This window comes from Schistocerca cancellata, chromosome 2 (genome assembly GCF_023864275.1).
Source record: "Schistocerca cancellata isolate TAMUIC-IGC-003103 chromosome 2, iqSchCanc2.1, whole genome shotgun sequence".
In the NCBI taxonomy this organism is placed as follows: Eukaryota; Metazoa; Arthropoda; class Insecta; order Orthoptera; family Acrididae; genus Schistocerca; species Schistocerca cancellata.
This window is the reverse complement of record NC_064627.1, coordinates 123,248,034-123,267,264: the sequence shown is the minus strand read 5'-3', so window position 1 is coordinate 123,267,264 and position 19,231 is coordinate 123,248,034. Positions and strand designations below refer to the sequence as shown.

At 42.4% G+C, this 19,231-nt stretch overlaps 1 protein-coding gene across 1 annotated transcript in view; it reads left to right on the top strand.

The window, feature by feature from the left end:
* The first annotated feature begins 277 nt into the window (after positions 1–277).
* The window catches only part of LOC126161375 (histone acetyltransferase KAT6A), a 286,383-nt gene continuing 267,429 nt past the window's right edge, over positions 278–19,231 (top strand). Inside the window, exons 1-2 of the mRNA XM_049917149.1 lie at positions 278–385; positions 1,244–2,020. Of these exons, the coding sequence (XP_049773106.1) occupies positions 1,451–2,020 (570 nt within the window). The 5' untranslated portion in view covers positions 278–385; positions 1,244–1,450. The remainder of the gene's footprint in view (positions 386–1,243; positions 2,021–19,231) is intronic.

The following is a 19,231-nucleotide window of genomic DNA, read 5'->3' as shown; positions in this document are numbered from 1 at the left end:
TCGCATTACATGCAGCCGCCAAACGAACCTTTCACAGCAGTCTAGCATCCTTTTGATCATAAGGAGGTTCTCTTATTTGCTATAATGTCTTTCAATCTGATAAAAATGACTGCTGAGTGCTTGTAAGGTGTCAGACAATAGCGTTAAAGATGTGCCATACATCCTTGTTGACATACCAAACGTGAGGATTGAACTACAGATTCTCGTATAATCTCACAGCCTACGTTATAGCATGAATGCACGGCAGCCATCTTGCCTGTAGTGTAAACCTTTGTTGATTGCGTGAAGTTGTGTTTTCACCACAGGACGTAATTTCGGCCGTGTGTATAGTGACTGTGGATTGTTTTGGATTTCTTTTCACGAATGTAACTGCCGTAAACTTAAGGTAAGTGCCACTTAACCTGTTTCTCACTAGGAATTCAGTAGGAATTTTTTTTCCGCGCAAGCCTGTGCACTACTTGTGAAGTAATAGGTAGACAATGTTTATATGGAACTTTGATGAGCATTTTTGCAGCAGGAAAGTATCGTCATCTCTAGGTAGGATGTGAGTAATTTAGTCTGAAGTTTTTAATAGCTTGTCGTTCCAGTGGTGGAGGCTAGTGTGCTTTAAACAGAGTGAAATTGCTGGAATATAAAATCGGTAAAACCGCCCAAGATGGCTGCCCGACGGGATCGGATCACTGGGAACGGAGCACGTTCGCTTTTAATTCCGAAGTGGCAGCATTATGTACTAGAAATATTTTACCTGACCTTATGAAAATGTTCTCAGAATACTAGCGCATCATGTTGTGCATTTTTTATTGTTTGAAATCGTCGTGTATTTACGTAAAAATTTGTTGAGAAAAGTGTTTTCTTGGCAACGTTTCACTCCGTGGATTGAGAGCATTTCAGGCGCAGGCATTTCGATTTGTTCTGACGCGCTCTCGTCATTCAAGTAGAAACAGTCGTCCGCGCATTACGTGCATCGTGGCGCTCGTGACTGTTTAATATTCGGGATATATTTGTGCTTAATTTCGTTGTTTCGTACCACTGTCGTACATATAGACCTCATGTCATCGAATAGTGCAGCTTATTAATTTGTTATTTAATAATGCAAGTTTCTGAGTAACATATTTACTCATTTTGAGTTTTGTATGAATTTTTTAACAAATACAGATTGTCTTTCATATTGTTTTAGTAGTATTTGTTTTTTAATGCCCCCGTAACAACTAATCCTTATTTACGTATTTCGTTTTTGTTTCAGATGCATGCAGAATTCTTTCGTTAAATGTGCATATCCGAAGAAGGTGAGGCCAAAGGCGGGACGCTGTTTTCTATATCCCGCCGGGTGCCGTCGCCAAAGTTTCAGAAGAATGTGACTGTGTGAAGTGCTCATACGTTTCGTGTGCTATAGGCTAGACCTGAGTTTATTTCAGAGTGAGAGTGTATTACTTTCGTTTTATAAACCCTCATGATGAAGGATAACGAGGCGGTATCGCAGGCGACGTGGGCCAATTGGATCTTGGAGGCAATCCGAAAGATCCGTAGCCAGAAACAAAGGCCGTCGGTAGAGAGAATTTCCCATGCAATTAGGCAGCATCATAGTTATCCGGAGGAAGTTATTGCCGAAAATTTAGAGCTCGCAGTTAAGGAGGGTACAGTGTTAAAAGTTTTTAACAAGGGCCAGAGTTCGTACAAAGATCCTGGCGGAGTGCAGAACAGGCAGCTGCTTGTTACCAAAGGAACAGATTTAACGAAAGTAGTGGTAAAAGCAACGAGAGAATTAAATGAAAGAGAGGGCTCTACGCTTAAAAGCATTGAAAAGTACATTCGCCAGTCTCATGCCGTTAACATTACGTCTGATGATGTAGACTTCCGTGCGTTATTGCGCATTTCATTGAAGCGTGCCGTGGCTCGGGGACTTCTTTCGCAGGATGGCAGATTATTTCGGCCTGCTACGTACGGTCCTGGTGGAATTCCAAAACGTTATGCTGACGGATCGCCTCCCAAGCAGCGCAGGGCACCAAGTCCTGAACCAAAGGTAAGGCTTCAGAATTGCTTTTAAACAATGTGTATGTAATTTTATTCTATTTGTTCTGTTTATTTTAAGATATGTTTGATGCTGAAATTAAGGATAATGCTCTACAGAGTGAGACATAATTTGTATATCCCGTTCGATAAATTTGTTGTGTGCAGATTTGTGCGCTTGCTGGGTGAGGCCAATAATTTGGTGGTGCTTTTGTTTTATCCGTACCTCTGCATTTCAAATGAAACCAGAATTTGGTAGTGGTATTTAAAGACAGTTTAGGCCAACGTGTTATCAAAGTTGGTGCAGACGTTATCTTTGCGGACCACGTGCTAGGGCGTGCCCCGCGGGTCCAAGGAGTGGGGAGTGGGAGGGAACAGACGAAAGCGCGCCAAACTGCAGCAGACCCCCACCTCATAGCGATGATTTTGCTGGTCGTGCAGAGGCGTTCCATACTATCCAGCATATTTTAGTACTATGTACCAATGCCTAAAGTGAAGCCGTTAACATGGCAGGCTGTGATGCCTCTAAATTCTTATTTCTTTACTGGCGGAGGATAGTAAAAGTGTCTAAATGTTATCGCCGGGGTATTTAACAATGGTGCGATGTACACAGCTCATAGTACATAATTTTGGTATTCTAAAAAACTTTATTTCATAGGGGGATACCACAATTATTCCGCACACGTGAACCATTAAATTATCATCAAAGTGATGAAATTTACACGAGCGTGGTCAGCTCCCGTAGCATTTGTTTGTAATTTAGAACAAATAGAAACTCCCATGAACAATACAGATATACATGAAATTACTGTTTGGCCATCTACAATTCAAGCTTATTACACCCTCTGACGCAACGGAAAATTTTAATTTGTTTTATATTATCATATAACATTGAAATAACCGGTGGTGTAAGAATGCTTTCTCTCATGCAAATAGTACGGTTTTTTTTTTGTTTTTGACTTAAAGGCTTTGTATGAAGTGCGAGGTTGTATGTGAACACCGTGTGTAATACCTGTAAGGAAGTAGGAATTCCTTACACGGTGCAAAATATTTTTCATTTGTATTATTGGAGTGTTTTCTCTCCCGGAGTACCACCGCGCAGACTTGGTGTTTCTTCCATCATTTCAGGGACAAAAATTTTGCGCGGCGTTAATACCACACGAACGTCGGGTAAGAGCGTAGCTTTTATTCGCCTTATGTATCTTGACAATATTTGAAGCACCATGTATGTATTTTTTACAACATCCACACCTTACGTGTGTTTTGAGAATTATCCGACCGCGTTGTGAAATCGTCACAGGGACAAGAGCTCCGTAAACGCGGCGGTCGGGTATCAATAATTCGCGTCGCCTGAGCAGGGCCGTTGCGGCCGGCTCGGCACGGCTCGGTACGACTCCCACGGCCGGCGACCGCTATGGCTGCCTCCGCTGCGGTCGTTACCCGCCGTTGCCGCGGCCCCGTTGTCTTGTTCGGTCGTATGTGCTTAGAAACAAAGCACGCTGATGCAAAGGGTTTCTGGATTAGTTGTCTCTTTGTATTCCTCTTATGTTCCATTGTCACATGTACATTTTTAGTGATGTCATATACGTGTTTCAAACCCAAATCCACAAATATTTGGAGAGAGATTGCTGACTCAAATATAATTATCTGCATCGATGCATTGTAATTGGACAGCGATTTATTATTTAAACTATGGAAAGTAATTTCTAGCGATACATTATATTCAACATCCTATTCATGGGCGAGGTTTTCTTGAAGCATCCTTCACATGTAAGCAAAACAGGACCGAAGATGAGTTTTGTTAGTAAAGCACTCTTACTCTACGAGTTGAAAGTATCCAGCTGTTTAACGTATAATACCGTTTTCGTATTTGGTGACTATTAAAATAATTTCCACAGCAGCCGAAATAAATTACAACGCGTTCTGTAATGCGAAACAGTTGTGATTCTGGCAGAGTGACATTTAGTAACAGAAGAGAATTTACAAACTGAAAAAGCTAGTTACCTATAAGACAGTGAATGCGGTTTCTGGATTTGAGTTGAAAACAAAATCAGAACGGAAGTTGGCGCGTATAACTAATGATTGTGCGGATTTTTAGAAGTACCGTTAGTTTTTTTCGTATTTACAAATACTGGGTAACTTTCACCACGTACCACAGATTGCAGTCAGTTAAATGTGTGTGTAGAATTCAGCAGGCAGTGACAGCCACAATCTCTCGGGAGAACGTTCCTATTTATGCGACGTAAAACGGACGCAAGGAATACTGCAGAAATTTGTGTAAAATTACGCATTATATTTATAAATAAAAAATTTCCATGCTGAATTCCAGCCGTGTAGATTGTACTGGTGAAAAAAAATGTTTTTTGTTACTGCTGTAACCGTGCTGACCGCCGCGATATGGCAACTGCGTATGTAGGGCGGCTGGAGGTGAGGCTGCGCGCTGGGGTTCTGCGTCTTTATTATGTAACCGCGGAAAACCATGGCCAACTGATTCTCTTGCTCGCATCGCACTCGCTCGATTATACGCCAGGGTGTCAGACGTCATTCTCCCAATTCCAACACTTCAACACGCAGTCGTCAACCGTTGGTGATCGTTAGTTTTACGTTTTGTCAAAGGAAAGGTTCTAGCAATTTCTCTCCTCTCCTGGCATTTGACTCTCGGTTTATTGCAGTGCGGCTATATTTGTGCAACAATGTGGGACGATTCTTACTGAATAATGATATCCTAGTTACCAACTTCCGGGAGAGAATCAGTAACGACAATATAATTTTTGTACGGTATTTAAGAACATCACTAGTTGGAGAATCTAATGGTACACCTTACTTATCCTTCAACTTTCTGTTGATGGTATGGTGAAAATAGTTTTACAGTATACGTCAACACAATTGGGTACCATTGCACCACAGAATGCTGTTAGTATACATTGAGTCATATGCTGCACCATGCTTCTCTTTAGAATCACCTTCAGTTTGCCAGAATATAAAAATTGGCTGCAGGAGGAAGGTTAAAAATAAAAATACCGGCCACAACAATTTGTGCTCAGGCAGAGCTGAAATTACGGCGAACAGATTTTCAAGATCAAAATATGGTATTCAAATTAGAATTTGAAATAAATCTAAGTTTTGTGGAAATTTTTGTTAATACTATATCGACATAGTAGATTCATGTTAAACCACTTGGTTAATGCTACAACTGCATAGATCATCGACCCATTTTCTTAAAATTTGCACAATAAAAGCTGGCAAGATACCTTCCATTACCAGTCGAGTAAATATTTTGTTTTATTGTTGTCACATGCAATATATCGCATTAATAAAAACGATGTCTTAACTAGGATAGAAAATGGTTATTATTTACAAAGGTTACTTTTTTCGATCATAGTTGGCCAGGAAGTTTCGCCGTAGGTAGTTTCTGAAAAGTGTTTTTTGTTTTATGTTGCAGAATAATGTATATCATTCACGAGTTTGATATTTTCAAACGGAAGTTTATAAAAATCAACACATGAAGTAACCTGAAAATGCATCTTAGTTAAACTATTTCCTTAGCAGTTTCGACACAAAACCATATTCTTTTCATAAATCATTTGTGATCGAGTATACACTTCCAGCAGTAGCATTAATGTAAGGCAGAGCTTACAACAAACGCAGCATGAGCTGCAGATTCTTGCAGCAGTTATGAAATGTAAGCAAGTTGACAGCGGAACATTTAAATCAAAATAGGATGCCCTCGTAAAATACGCTAAGTCTTGTCTTCCTACCGTAAATAATTTAATTGCAGTTAGAAAGACAAGAGTAACTTCAAAAAGGCAGTGCCAAACAATTGCTTTAGAATGTTTTTTGCGTCTAGCTCTAGAGCGTGTGCTGAGTATGGAATGGTTAAGGTTCCATTTCTTACGTACATAAAAGAAAAGTCAAACTGAACGACACCATTCCCATTTTTTTAGGATTCAGAAATCGTGAGAGAGATGCGCGTGACAGTTTTAAGTTACACGTGATGTGCTTATTCTTGTAAAGTACAGAAAGCGTTGTCTCACAGACAACGTTCATTCCGAAACAGATTTATATTTGAATCAGAAAATTCATTAAATTTTATGCGGTGTTCGCAAATGTATCTCCTTTCATCGCTAGACGAAACAGACCGTGCGTGATATTAGTCTTCTTGATACTGAGTCGATATTCAGACAAGGGTGTGTAACAGTTAATTGGTAAAGATTTTGAATACCGTTATAAATGTCGACTGTGCATTGACACACTCATGAAGCTACATGCAGTGTGTGTGTGGTATTACGTTAAGCAGTTAATATTTCTGTATGAAAGTGCGGTTACTTGAAACGTAATTAGCTCATTCTTTTAGAATTTTTAAAGTACCGAGAAAAGCTCGATCATTTCTATTGAAAGTCTACTTTGGTAAAAATGAACTACGAAGAAGTCTATTCCAGTTTGAAAAGCAAAATGTTTGAAAATTCTTATATCAATGACCATGTCAGATAACGAACCAAATTTCGTATGGGCTTTGCGCAAATCACAAATCAGTCTTATACAAAGTGTATCCTTAAACCAGTTCGTACTTTGGTGATCAGCCAATAAACATGGAAACAACGTAAAACCCTAGGATTCGTTATTAGTTTTTCTCCTGCTGCTTGTTTGCCAGTAAATCAATGCAAGATCGCATCTGAAACCGTCATTATACCAGGAATGAAAAAGGGAAACACTATTAAAATTGTTGGATTATTCTTTCTCAGTGCATACACAAAGTACTATAAAAAGCCACAACTAACTTGACATGTCATTTTGCTTGTATAGTTAATAAACACTTTTTCTGTCAGTAAACGTTATTTGCAGTTACACCATTTTTAGTTCTACTAATTGTTTAGGTGAATATGACACAAGTATTCTAAACTGGAGTTTTATATATTTAAAGCAAGAATTCAATTTTGGCACGAAAAAGAATACATTGGCTCCCCCTTGCAGATGCGTATATTTCACAGGATATCCCTGATTGTCAACTGCGTAAGGTCAAATATATTCCACCCTGTACTGGCATTGAGAAATAGGCTTTCCTTGTTTTGTACTGTGCTGCATTCCCTTAAAATCTCTTGCTTGGTATTCTCAGTTGGTGATCGGGAATTTTTAAATGCGCAGTTCACAACCTTACTATGTTTGGCTTAATGAAACTACAGAAGACAACTGGATTAAAAGAAAGAATAGCCATTGCCACACATGATTGAAGGTAGATCCGTATCATCTGCTGCGAAATCCATATTTCTGTAGCTACGCACAGTTAAAATAAAGTTTTGGGGTACTTGTACGTGATCAGCACTGTATGCAACGGCCGACAGCTGTCGATAGATGTAAATAAAATAATGTTAATAAATGTAAATAAACGATAATGTCGAGATGGAGTGCTACACTGGAAACACATTCAACTGTCGAGGATTGAGGGTATGTTCCTGGAGCCATTTTTGAAGGAACTATCACATAAAGCTAGGAGTGGATAAGGAAGCGTCAAACGAAGATTTATGAGAAGATACTTAGAATGTTATTTAGATTCAAATCACTTAGTTTAAAACCATTGTTTGATCGGATCGACGATTACTGTTGACTGTTTTTACCAAGTTACATTACCATAAAGCGGCCAGTAAAGAGCCGCGCGATTCATTGTCACGGGTTTGTTTTGTCAGAGTGGCGCTCTGACAACACTGTGGTTAGATAGTTCTGGTACTCTGGATGAATGACGTAATTAATGGTAAAATTACCAACAGTATTGGTAGGGAAAGAAACACGAATGAATGGGTAAGAGAGAAAATGGAAACTGGCTAGTTACCTTCGCTTGTTTGTTCAGCATGTAATTAGAACCGCACAGCGTTCAGTGTTAGTTCGCTTTGTATTTTACATCCTTACAGAATATAAATAGCATGTTATAATTAATAAAAATTTGTTATTTACCAAACTTCTACGCGTTTTTGTAACCAGAGCAATTACTTTTCATGGTTTATGTAGTGTACAAAAACTACCGAACCACAGTTTTGGCAAAGCGCAACTCAGACTAAACAATGCCATGACAACGAATGACGCAGCTCTTTACTAGGCGCTTCTGGTAGTGTAACATAAAAACGATGACCAGTAATCGGTGAGCTGATCAAACAACGGTTTTTAGCGATGTCATTTGAATCTAAATAACATTCTAAGTTTCTTCTCATAAATGTCCGTTTGATACTGCCTTAGCCACTCCTAGATTTATGTGATAGTTCCTTCAAAAGTCGCTCCATGCGCATACCCTCAATCCTCGACGGTTGAATATGATTCAAGCGTAGTCAACCCATATCGACCTTTCTCGTCTATTTACAGGTATTAACATTATTTTATTTATATCTATCGGCCGTTGCACGAAGTGCTGTCACGTAAAAGTCTCCCAAAATTTTATCATCACACTATGCACCTGCGGAAATGTCACAACGAAGACCCTAATTGCAGTTTTTTTGGTTTGCCGTTTCTTATTATACCGTATTGTTGAGGAAATAGTTGTCTAGGGCTTTATGATAAGTCTGTACTGTTTCTTTTATTTTTACTACAGCATCCCACTGTTTTACGTAACAAAACAAGTTTTTTAATAAAACTTGAATTAAAAAATGGACAGTTTCAATTTTGCTATAAATATTAATTTTTAAGTAATAGCATAATTGTGCAGAACAAAAATGAACCTTAGGTGAGCTGGCCTTTTATCTCCCGAAGTTGATTCCTAATACGCGACGTGGCGTGTAATGGTGCGATGCGATGCGTTTTTGTGACCCATATTTCGTTAGATGTGTCAGTCGTAACGATTGAGCCACTTCATACGTAATATCAAGTGCTCTGTAACATACGAAACAGTCAGTCGGTGGTAAAAACAGTGAGACTGACTGCTTATGTGGTGCGAAGAAAACAGCCGGTCGGGACCGTCAGCAAGAAGGTTTGATCGCCTGCGGGAATCATTCGTCAGGGGCTCGAATAGAGGACACAAAATGCACGCACCTCGCCTTTATAGTTCATGACTTCATGTTCTGTCATACATGCCCCCAAGTGCTTTTCAACTACGCCTCGGCGCGTATTACGAATCGAAAGTGGGAGAAATGCTGTGTGTATTTTCTGCATGTCGTAATTGTTTTTGGCATTATTGACTTGTGGAACCCGAGAGGTACCGGCGAATAACCCAGTATTTATCAGAGCGTAGTGAATATTAGTTGATCAGCTTGTGTCCATTCCGCCGAGTAGTTTCTGTCGTCTGAGGATCTAGGATGGTCCGTGTTAAGCGGAAGTTGGGCCGTGGCGCCTCTAAATTAGCACCCCGGAAGCCGTGGCCAGCGAACTGTGTCACCCGGAAGGCGGCGTATAATTTTTGAGCACGCGGACAATAGGCAAGCCGCGCGTTACGCCTCCTAATTGGACTGCGCGGGCCCGGAGGCCTGTGACGACAACAAAGGCGGCGTGGACCGACGCGACAGCTGTGGCCGCCAACGGTTGCCGCCGGACTGGTTCTGCCCGCTCCCCTGACCCGGCGCCGCTGCAGGTATAAGAGGAGGCTGTGCCTGCACCAGCCCGCCAAGGGCGCTGCGGCTGCTGCAGCGTCACACACCAACCACGGCGTCTGACTGGCCCAGTTAGCGCTGCAACCTGTTTCCTATCGTTTTGAATATGGGTATATAACGTAATCTCCTGTGCGCCCACAGTCATCTTAGGGTTACATAGTGTAACAAACGTTTCTGCCTTCTGACTCAGAGGTGTAATGGCATTGATCGCTGTTAGGGTTCTACCTTCCGCGTTTGCTCATTTCCGTGGGTGCGGCGTGTTTCCCGTCGCATGGGCAAGCATCGTGAAAGAATCGACATAACTGCATTACGCCGCGTAGAGTCTTATGCAGCTTGAGAAGATAGATGGCGGTGCATCTCGATCTATACGAGAACAAATACACTACTGGCCATTAAAATTGCTACACCAAGAAGAAATGCAGATGATAAACGGGTATTCATTGGACAAATATATTATACTAGAACTGACATGTGATTACATTTTCACGCAATTTGGGTGCACAGATCCTGAGAAATTAGTACCCAGAACAACCACCTCTGGCCGTAATAACGGCCGTGATACGCCTGGGCATTGACTCAGAGCTTGGATGGCGTGTACAGGTACAGCTGCCCATGCAGCTTCAACACGATACCACAGTTCATCAAGAGTAGTGACTGGCGTATTGTGACGAGCCAGTTGCTAGGCCACCATTGACCAGACGTTTTCAGTTGGTGAGAGATCTGGAGAATGTGCAGGCCAGGGCAGCAGTCGAGCATTTTCTGTATCAAGAAAGGCCCGTACAGGACCTGCAACGTGCGGTCGAGCATTATCCTGCTGAAATGTAGGGTTTCGCAGCGAACGAATGAAGGGTAGAGCAAAGAGTCTTAACACATCTGAAATGTAACGTCCACTGTTCAAAGTGCCGTCAATGCGAACAAGAGGTGACCGAGATGTGTAACAATGGCACCCCATACCATCACGTCTGGTGATGCGGCAGTATGGCGATGATGAATACACGCTTCCAATGTGCGTTCACCGCAATGTCTCCAAACACGGATGCGACCATCATGATACTCTAAACATCCGAAAAAATGACGTTTTGCAATTCGTGCACCCAGGTTCGTCGTCGAGTACACCATCGCAGGCGCTCCTGTCTGTGAGGCAGCGTCAAGGGTAACCGTACCCGTGGTCTCCGAAGTGATAATCCATGCTGCTGCAAACGTCGTCGAACTGTTCGTGCGCCGGCCGGAGTGGCCGAGCGGTTCTAGGCGCTTCAGTCTGGAACCGCGCGACCGCTACGGTCGCAGGTTTGAATCCTGCCCCGGGCATGGATGTGTGTGTGTCCTCAGGTTAGTTAGGTTTAAGTAGTTCTACGTTCTAGGAGACTGATGACCTCAGAAGTTGTCCCATAGTGCTCAGAGCCATTTGAACCATTTTTGAACTGTTCGTGTAGATGGTTGTTGTCTTGCGAACGTCCCCATCTGTTCACTCAGGGATCGAGACGTGGCTGCACGATCCGTTACAGCCATGCGGATAAGATGCCTGGCATCTCGACTGCTAGTGATACGAGGCCGTTTGGATCCAGCACGGCATTCCGTATTACCTTCCTGAACCCACCGATTCCATATTCTGCTAACAGTCATTGGATCTCAACCAACGCGAGCAGCATTGTCGCGATACGATAAACAGCAATCGCGATGGGCTACAATTGACCTTTATCAAAGTCGGAAACGTGATGGTACGCATTTCTCCTCCTCACACGAGGCATCACAACAACGTTTCACCAGGCAACGCCGGTCAACTGCTGTTTTGAGTATGAGAAATCTGTTGGAAACTTTCCTCACGTCAGCACGTTGTAGGTGTCGCCACCGGCGCCAACCTTGTGTGAATGCTCTGAAAAGCTAATCATTAACATATCACAGCATCTACTTCCTGTCTGTTAAATTTCGCGTCTGTAGCACGTCATCTTCGTGGTGTAGCAATTTAAAATATCCAGTAGTGTACCTCTTGTGAGGTGCGAAAACACACCATTATTATTTAATTTATTTACATCGCTGGTCGGCCGTCTAAAGACTACGACAAGTAAACAACAGTTCTAAATTGCGTTTTTGTCTTGTTTAAGCCAGACATTTCTCATTAAGGAACTGTTCCTAGCCTAGAATTCATCTGACCATTCAGCATCAGTGTGTTTCTCGTCTCGAAAAGTACCAGTACCAAACTTCATTACAGCTATTTTGAACGAGTTTCGAATTGTATCTTCTGGCTGTATATCCATTCCTCCAGAGATTTCTTGGTGTTCATGTTAATTGTTACTTTAATATTATATTGAGGATTCACAATTATGTATGGTGCAAGACGGATCTAGGAAGGTGAAGTTCGCTGTCGTACATTGTGATGTTACAATAGGGGACCTCGATCAATAATACCGGTAAGTAACAGCTACGGCAAGCCGCTCAGAAACAATTGTGGTGAACGGGAGGGAGGCCGAGGGTTGCATATTTCATCATTTGGATGATGAAATATGCGTTTTTGTGTTGTTTAAGCCAGACATTTCTCATTAAGGAACTGTTCCTAGCCCAGAATTCATCTGACCATTCAGCAGAAGGCTAGTCGCAGAACTCCTCTGTGTATTACTGTCCTCCATGCAGGGGTTCTCAAGCTTTTCCTCGGACAGAACACTTTGATTATCTTGGTACTTTTATGGAACGCCTTGTTTATTTCCAAGGTTAAAAAAATTAAAAAGTGATACACTTGTTTCATTCACAGATTACTTCAGTTTTCGATAATAACTGACAGAGAAATAATTAAATTTTAAAGCAGTAAATAGCATCGTCAAAATTTAGAAAAAAACGCCATGTTGTTAATCAGTTTTCCCGGAGCACTTCCCGCGGAACACAGTTTAGGAAACCTTGTGTACTACATCTCAATGAAAATTTGTTAACGAATGAATGACAACGTAAGTGAAGTTGATCCTACTTCGGTTTTCAACATCCCTGCTCCCCGGTATGAGCCAACGCCACCGGGCCAGAGTTTAAGTTCAGAGCACACCAAAGCTTTGCAAGCAATTTTCATCCAGCACTGTACATGTTGACGAGGTGCTAAATGGATAGTGTAATAGTGTTTTATTTCCTACCATTTTTGTGTTGCCCCATAACTGCTACAAGAAGTCGTTTTGAAGGAATTAAAGATCAGCCTATCTCATGGCATTTGTGATAAATGTCTTTGATGATCCACCACATGCAGTATATCTCGGGCGATTACCGTGAACATTGCGTCAAAGGCAACACACCCTCGATAGTGAACACACATTTGTAGGGACGGGGGAGTACGAACGCGTGCCTTTGACTTGTCGAGGAATAATTTCCCACGCGCTACGTAGTGAAATAACCGGAACATCAAAGTAATAACATTGTGAAACGGCAGTCATTTCTGACAAAGTTGAAATGATTTACGGGTGTTCGGTTTAGGGGGGGGGGGGGGTAGGTGCGATGTTTGAATCATGACAATTGCAGTATTTATCTTAGGCGACTAGTCTTAAACTTGACATGTTCCTTTTCAAGCCTGACCTACTGGGGCTGCACTGATAGTGCGTTACGTTAATAACATCACAGTGGCAACACATCCTTTATGAATGCTTGCAGAAACAAATCAAATGGTTCAAATGGCTCTGAGCACTATGGGACTTAACAGCTATGGTCATCAGTCCCCTAGAACTTAGAACTACTTAAACCTAACTAACCTAAGGACATCACACACATCCATGCCCGAGGCAGGATTCGAACCTGCGACCGTAGCAGTCGATTGCAGAATGAATGCCCCAATCCACACTTGGCTCTTACCGCGTGTGGATAATGCCATTCACCCTGCAAGCATTTATAAAGCATGTGTTGCCACTTTGATGTTTATTATTGAAATCAGGCACTGTCAGAACAGCCTTAGTAGGCCAGGCATGACAATGGACCTGTAAAAGTTGAAACTAGTCGCCTAATATAAATACTGCAACTGTCAACAAAATCATTATTAAACGCTTCAGGGAAAAAAAAACACTAATTCATCAGAAAACAAGATGATGTAAACTCGGTCTGACGGAAGTATCGTGCAATTTGGACACTAGCGTCTGATGATGGAAACCCCGGATCCTTTCGTAATCTTGTAACCGTTGATTCTTCATGCTCAACATAAATAATAAATGTACTAATACGCAACATCTGTTTAGATACCAAATTCACATGCACATAAAGAGAGTTTCTGTGGAACTCCAGTTGACGTCGTTATATACGGAGTACACGCCCAGATTGGGGAAGGATGTCAGCTATGTTCTTTAAAAGGAACCAACCTGGCGTTAATTGTATGCGGTTTAGAGAAATCGCCGGTAACACAAATCCAGATTGGCAGACGAGGATTTGAACAGCTGTACTCCCGAATGCGAGTCCAAGCGTCTTTCGCCGACACACACACAACACGGATGATACAAATATTCCTAATAGGAACAGGTGCAGGGAAGATAAATTGCCGCACCTTGTGTATGTCATAAAAATTCGCATACTATTATTAAAATTTCTCACGTGCCTCCACTTTTAACGGGATATTCTAGTTGAATGCTCTAACGACTATCGGTGATTAATATATCATACAACAGCATCTTCCTTATTTATGGAGTAAGTATGTGTGGCCCTTGTTAAGCAGACATAATGTAGCGCGCGCTGCGAGGCGCAAGCTAGGCAGGTCGGCGGCGGTCGCGTTTTTCGCGGTGAGTCACGGCGCTGTTGTCAAATTCTCGTTACCCGGACGCCGAGGCGTCGCGTCGCTCACCGATCACGGCTCGTACTCGCTCTGCCAAGGGCAGCGATGAACGGCCGGTTCAGTTTCCTTCCGCGCTGAAAGCTCTGCGCTTCTGTGCTCGGAACTGTGTCTGTCTGCGGAACTGCGTTATATCTTCCAAGTCACCAGACAGTACATATCGGTTTATTTGGAGTATATGCCAACTTTCTAATCTCGTCATTTTGCATTTTGTGACTGTCTTTTTCCAACCGACAGTTAAGCTGTCACTTCGTATTCATTGCGGAACGATCAATTGTACCCATTGTTTTTGTCTCTTTCTATTGCCCTTGAAATGGATCTGTGTGCTTTTCACCGAGCGAGCGAAATGACACTGTCAAAGAAGTAATGCTATTCGTGGTCGAAAGGATTAGGTTTAAGAGCTTCATAGCGACCACCTGGATTTAGGTTTTAAATGGTTTTGCGTATACAGCTTCTGGCAGATGGCGGATGGATTCTTAAAACAGTACTAGCGCTGATTTCTCTTGCCCAATCCAAATGGTCTATTTCCAATCCCCTTGTCAACATGATGTAGAACTCCTGTGCCGTAACTATAATGAAGCGGTGGTGGTATGTCGAATGAGTTTTCGTCGGTTTGTCACCTTGTAGTATCTCACATACAGAAACATACTTGCTTTGCAGATGTTCCCTACACGTTCTGCTATATTAATGTAAACCTGTAATCGGCAGTATCAATTTTAAAACATAAGACGTTTATCGGCGAACCAGTGCTCAGTGTTGACTGATCGGCGTCAATAGCCAAAGAGCGTGACGAACAGCGTCGTACAGAATAATAGCTATTTATTGTTGAGTGCACAAAAAATTTCCATTGCAGTTTTCGAAGCTCTCGGAGCCTCGTTATTCTAGGTCTCGTCTCTTTCCTTTAGCATTCTAGAAGAGTTATCAAGGTTTTAACATTTGGGACCGTGTAAAACAAAGTCAAGCTGCAATTCCAACCCCGTGTAGGACTCTTTGTGCGCGTTTTTCTTGCCGTTGAATCCTCCCTGTATCTTCGCCTACTGGCTCAAAACCTTAGCTTGCCTCTAATCCGTTCCACTCCGAACAACCTACGAAAGGTAAAGTGTTCACGTCCGAGCCCAGATTCGGCATAGGATTTTCTTGTCCCATATGTTTAAAATAGCTCAGGCTAAGACATTTCAATCAAGAGTCTCATTTTCTCGGTTTTGATTTGGTAGTATTGTTACCAATGAAGCATCATATTAAACCGCATGTTGATGTGCACAGGATGCATATATTCTCAAATTGTGTTTTACTATATTCAGTTTTCAGTGCAATTTTATCATTCTAGTGTTATTGCAGTTTTATATCCTGTAACGTAACATGCCTAGAGTGGTCAATGAAGATCACGATCATTAATAATTTTGTAATAAAGTCCGGGAAATGTAAAGAAAATGGTATCGTGACACTGCTGCCGCCAAAATTGTCAATTTAAACTCATTAATTTTCATGTAAGTGAATGACTGGAAAAGAGTACCACAGATATTGGTAAAGCACCGCAACTCTTGTCATTAGAGCAGCACTGTTTATACTGCTGAAATAGAGGGCAGTGTAGCCTCATGGTTGTTATGCCATCAAGCAGCAGACGAGTGAAATCTCGGGTACCACATGTCCGTCATATCATTATCGGGTGTTTCCTGTTATAGATTTTTTGTGAAGTAATTTATGTATGTTGCAGCTACACCATCTGGGTGGGCATAAAGGGACTCGCCTAAAAAATACTGTTTGGAAGTTAAGTCCTTTAAGGTAACTATGTTTGATCGTGGTTACGGTAGGTACCTTATTTTCTGCATGTCCCATTCCATGCAAAAACATTTTTTTGCTGATTTGCTAAGAATCACTTACACAGGCGATTATGATGTCGCCTTAACACCGTGGCCACTGAAGTGACGCCACAATTTCAGCTCGTTCGAAATCAGGAAAATCTTAGTTCTCTGTTACGTATCGTAAGGACCTCTTTCAACGAGGGTGACACGCAGTTAATATACGTGATAGACTTACCATGTGTTGCAACGCAGCGACTGGTTTGTGCTGGGGAGCCCTGCTACTTAGAAGGGGAAAAAAATTGATCCCAACGGAAGGTCGCCGACAGAGGCCCACTTTTTATTGTCATGCGCGATGAATCCCATGCTAGTGATTCAGACCACAGTGGGGTACAAAAAGAGAATGAAAAAGGTTGCGAATGAGGGAAGAGGTTACAGCAGGTAGCTGTTTCCAGGGCTGTACACGCGCTGTTGCTTGTACATTTATAGAGCACAGAAGCTGACGTTGGTGTGGTCTGTCGAGCCTGTTTTTATATATCGCGGAGGAAACAGTTACGCAATAACAGAGGCCATACTTGACGCACTCCCCCCCCCCCCCCCTCTCCTTGTCCCCCCACACCCACACAGTGTCAGTAATTTTTCGAGGAACGTTTCCTCGCCCCCCCCCCCCCCCCCCCACACACACACACAGTGTCAGTAATCTTTCGAGGAACGGAGCAGTAGGTGCTGGGATTATAACAAAGTTCAGTATTTGCCATTACGCTCAATTTTAGTTTGAATTACAGCCATCGATTGTTTTCTTCTTGAAATGAACTTAACACTATGTGGAGGACTAGACTGGTTTGCAAAACTACAGCCTTATAAAAAAAAAAAAAAAAAAAACGCACGTTGTCTGCTAACCGTGTCGTAAGAAATTGTTGAGTGACCTTGATATCAGTAGTTAATGTATGAACTTTTCTGAGAGCCAACAAACTTCGACAGTCGTACAAGTTGTCTTGATGAAATTGCGGATAGGAATCAATGTTCGGAAACGTCATCCAACAACGCTACAGAACGTTCACGTTGCAGGCTTAGGCGCCTGCCGATGTGTCACCCCTTCAGCAACAAACGTCTTTTGGTACGCTGGCAGAACTTAGCGGAACATCTCGCAGTGTTGTTTTCCAGTGATCGCGGCAGATTACCACGATCGCAAAGGAGAAAATTGAGGTGGATGTTGCATGGACAGGCCTTGTCTCCTACGAATGCGATGCTCTGATGTCTTGGTGGACGACTGTTTCGGGCACGGGCTGCAGTCTGCAGCTTATTTTTCTCCTGTGTATCGTAGAGGTTTTAGAAGGTTTCAGGAGAAAAATAAACTGCAGGTGGAAAACCGTGACCGGCAACAGACCATCGTATTCGTAGGGGACAAGGCTTGTCTGCGCAGAAGGTAGCTCTCTCTTATCTTCTCTATTAACGATCGTGCCAATTAGTCACGCTCATTGAATAACAAACAACATTGCGAGGCGTTTCGCTTACGAATCAACGTAGAAAGTCATACTTGCTGCCGAAGAGGTGACAGGCGCAGGTGCCTATAACTATGACACTGTAGCATCATTGGATGACGTTTCAGGAAACGGGTTCAGGAAACGGGTTCACATCCTCAGTCTGTTCAAAATAACCCTCTACAACCCCTAGAAGTTTGAGAGTATCGGCTTGTAACAAACTGTACATTGTTTTTATACAAATCCTCCATCGGTTCATACTGCTTTATGCGAAATCGGAGAAACCAGATTACGAGCACATTTGCACCCCAGTGACGCAAGGTACGAAGGTGCTATGTTAGAGCCATATACCATTCACATTCCTCATTATTATTGTTAAAGCTCTTTGGTGCTACTATAGTTAATTTTAGATGTCATCTCATCGCACATAGCACCTGGGGAAATCTTCTAAATAGAAAAAACGTAAAAAATAATTCGGCTTTACACCCACGAAAAATATTGACAGTAACGACGATGCGTAACTGATTAATGGAACAGTTAAACGTATCCATCCATTCAACACGAGTACAACGGAAAGTACAAGGAACGAGTAGTGTTGAAATGTTTGTCGATCTAGACAGTGTGTTCACAGTAATACAGTTGACTCAAGTAAAATCATGTGTGTAGTCGTCGATGCCACGTAAGGCACAGGGGAAGGGGTCGGAATGTGTTAAATGAAGTGAGGCGCTTGAGCGCGAGAGAAGGCAGCTGAAAGAGGCGGGCTGTAAGTGATCCCGCAGCCAGCTGTCAGTCAGAGGCCGCGAACCGTTTGTGCGACGTTGTCAACGCCTCGCAGCTAGCGCTGAGCAGTGCTACTCCACGGCTCGGCGGGTGGCACCTGGACACCTGCGTATGTGCCACGGCGTCTTTTCTGTGGACTTGTCATTGTACCTTCCTGGCCTAGGGTAGTAAAATGCTTCTCTGACCAATGCAAATTCATGTGCTTTCATACATCATCTGCTTCGTGCGTTGTGATCCATCGTTCCAAAATAATTATATTGCAAAGCAATACCACGGAACCAGTTGCTGGCTGCGAAAGATAAGAGAGAAGGCCGAAAAGCGTATTTCTGTCTTTCGAAACTGTCGCACCTCCAGAGATCGCAGTACCCATTGTCATCGTACGAACGTCTGAATGACAGACATTAAAATAACCGATTACCGAGTAGAAAAGCAATCGCCTAGTAGTGGAAAGGTATCGGACCAGATGAAATAACTGAACATTCTACAAAGAATATACGTAAGAACTTGTTTCCCTTGTAGCAGTTTATCGTATATCACTGTAGCAACGAAGGGTACATAGAGATTGTAAAAAAAACGTAGGTCATTGCCGTTTTCAGGAAGGGTCGTAGGGCAGTTGCAATTATAGGCCTACATAGTTGACGTCAGTCTGTTATAGAATTATGAAGCATATTTTATGCTCACGAATGGGCGGTTTTCGAGAACGAAAGTTCGATTCTTTAAAGAACCAGAATGGAAGGTTACTAATAAATACTGACGACGACTCCACCGACTCCTTGCTCAGTTTCCCTCTCACCTGTAGCCCTCTAGACTCTCTCCCTC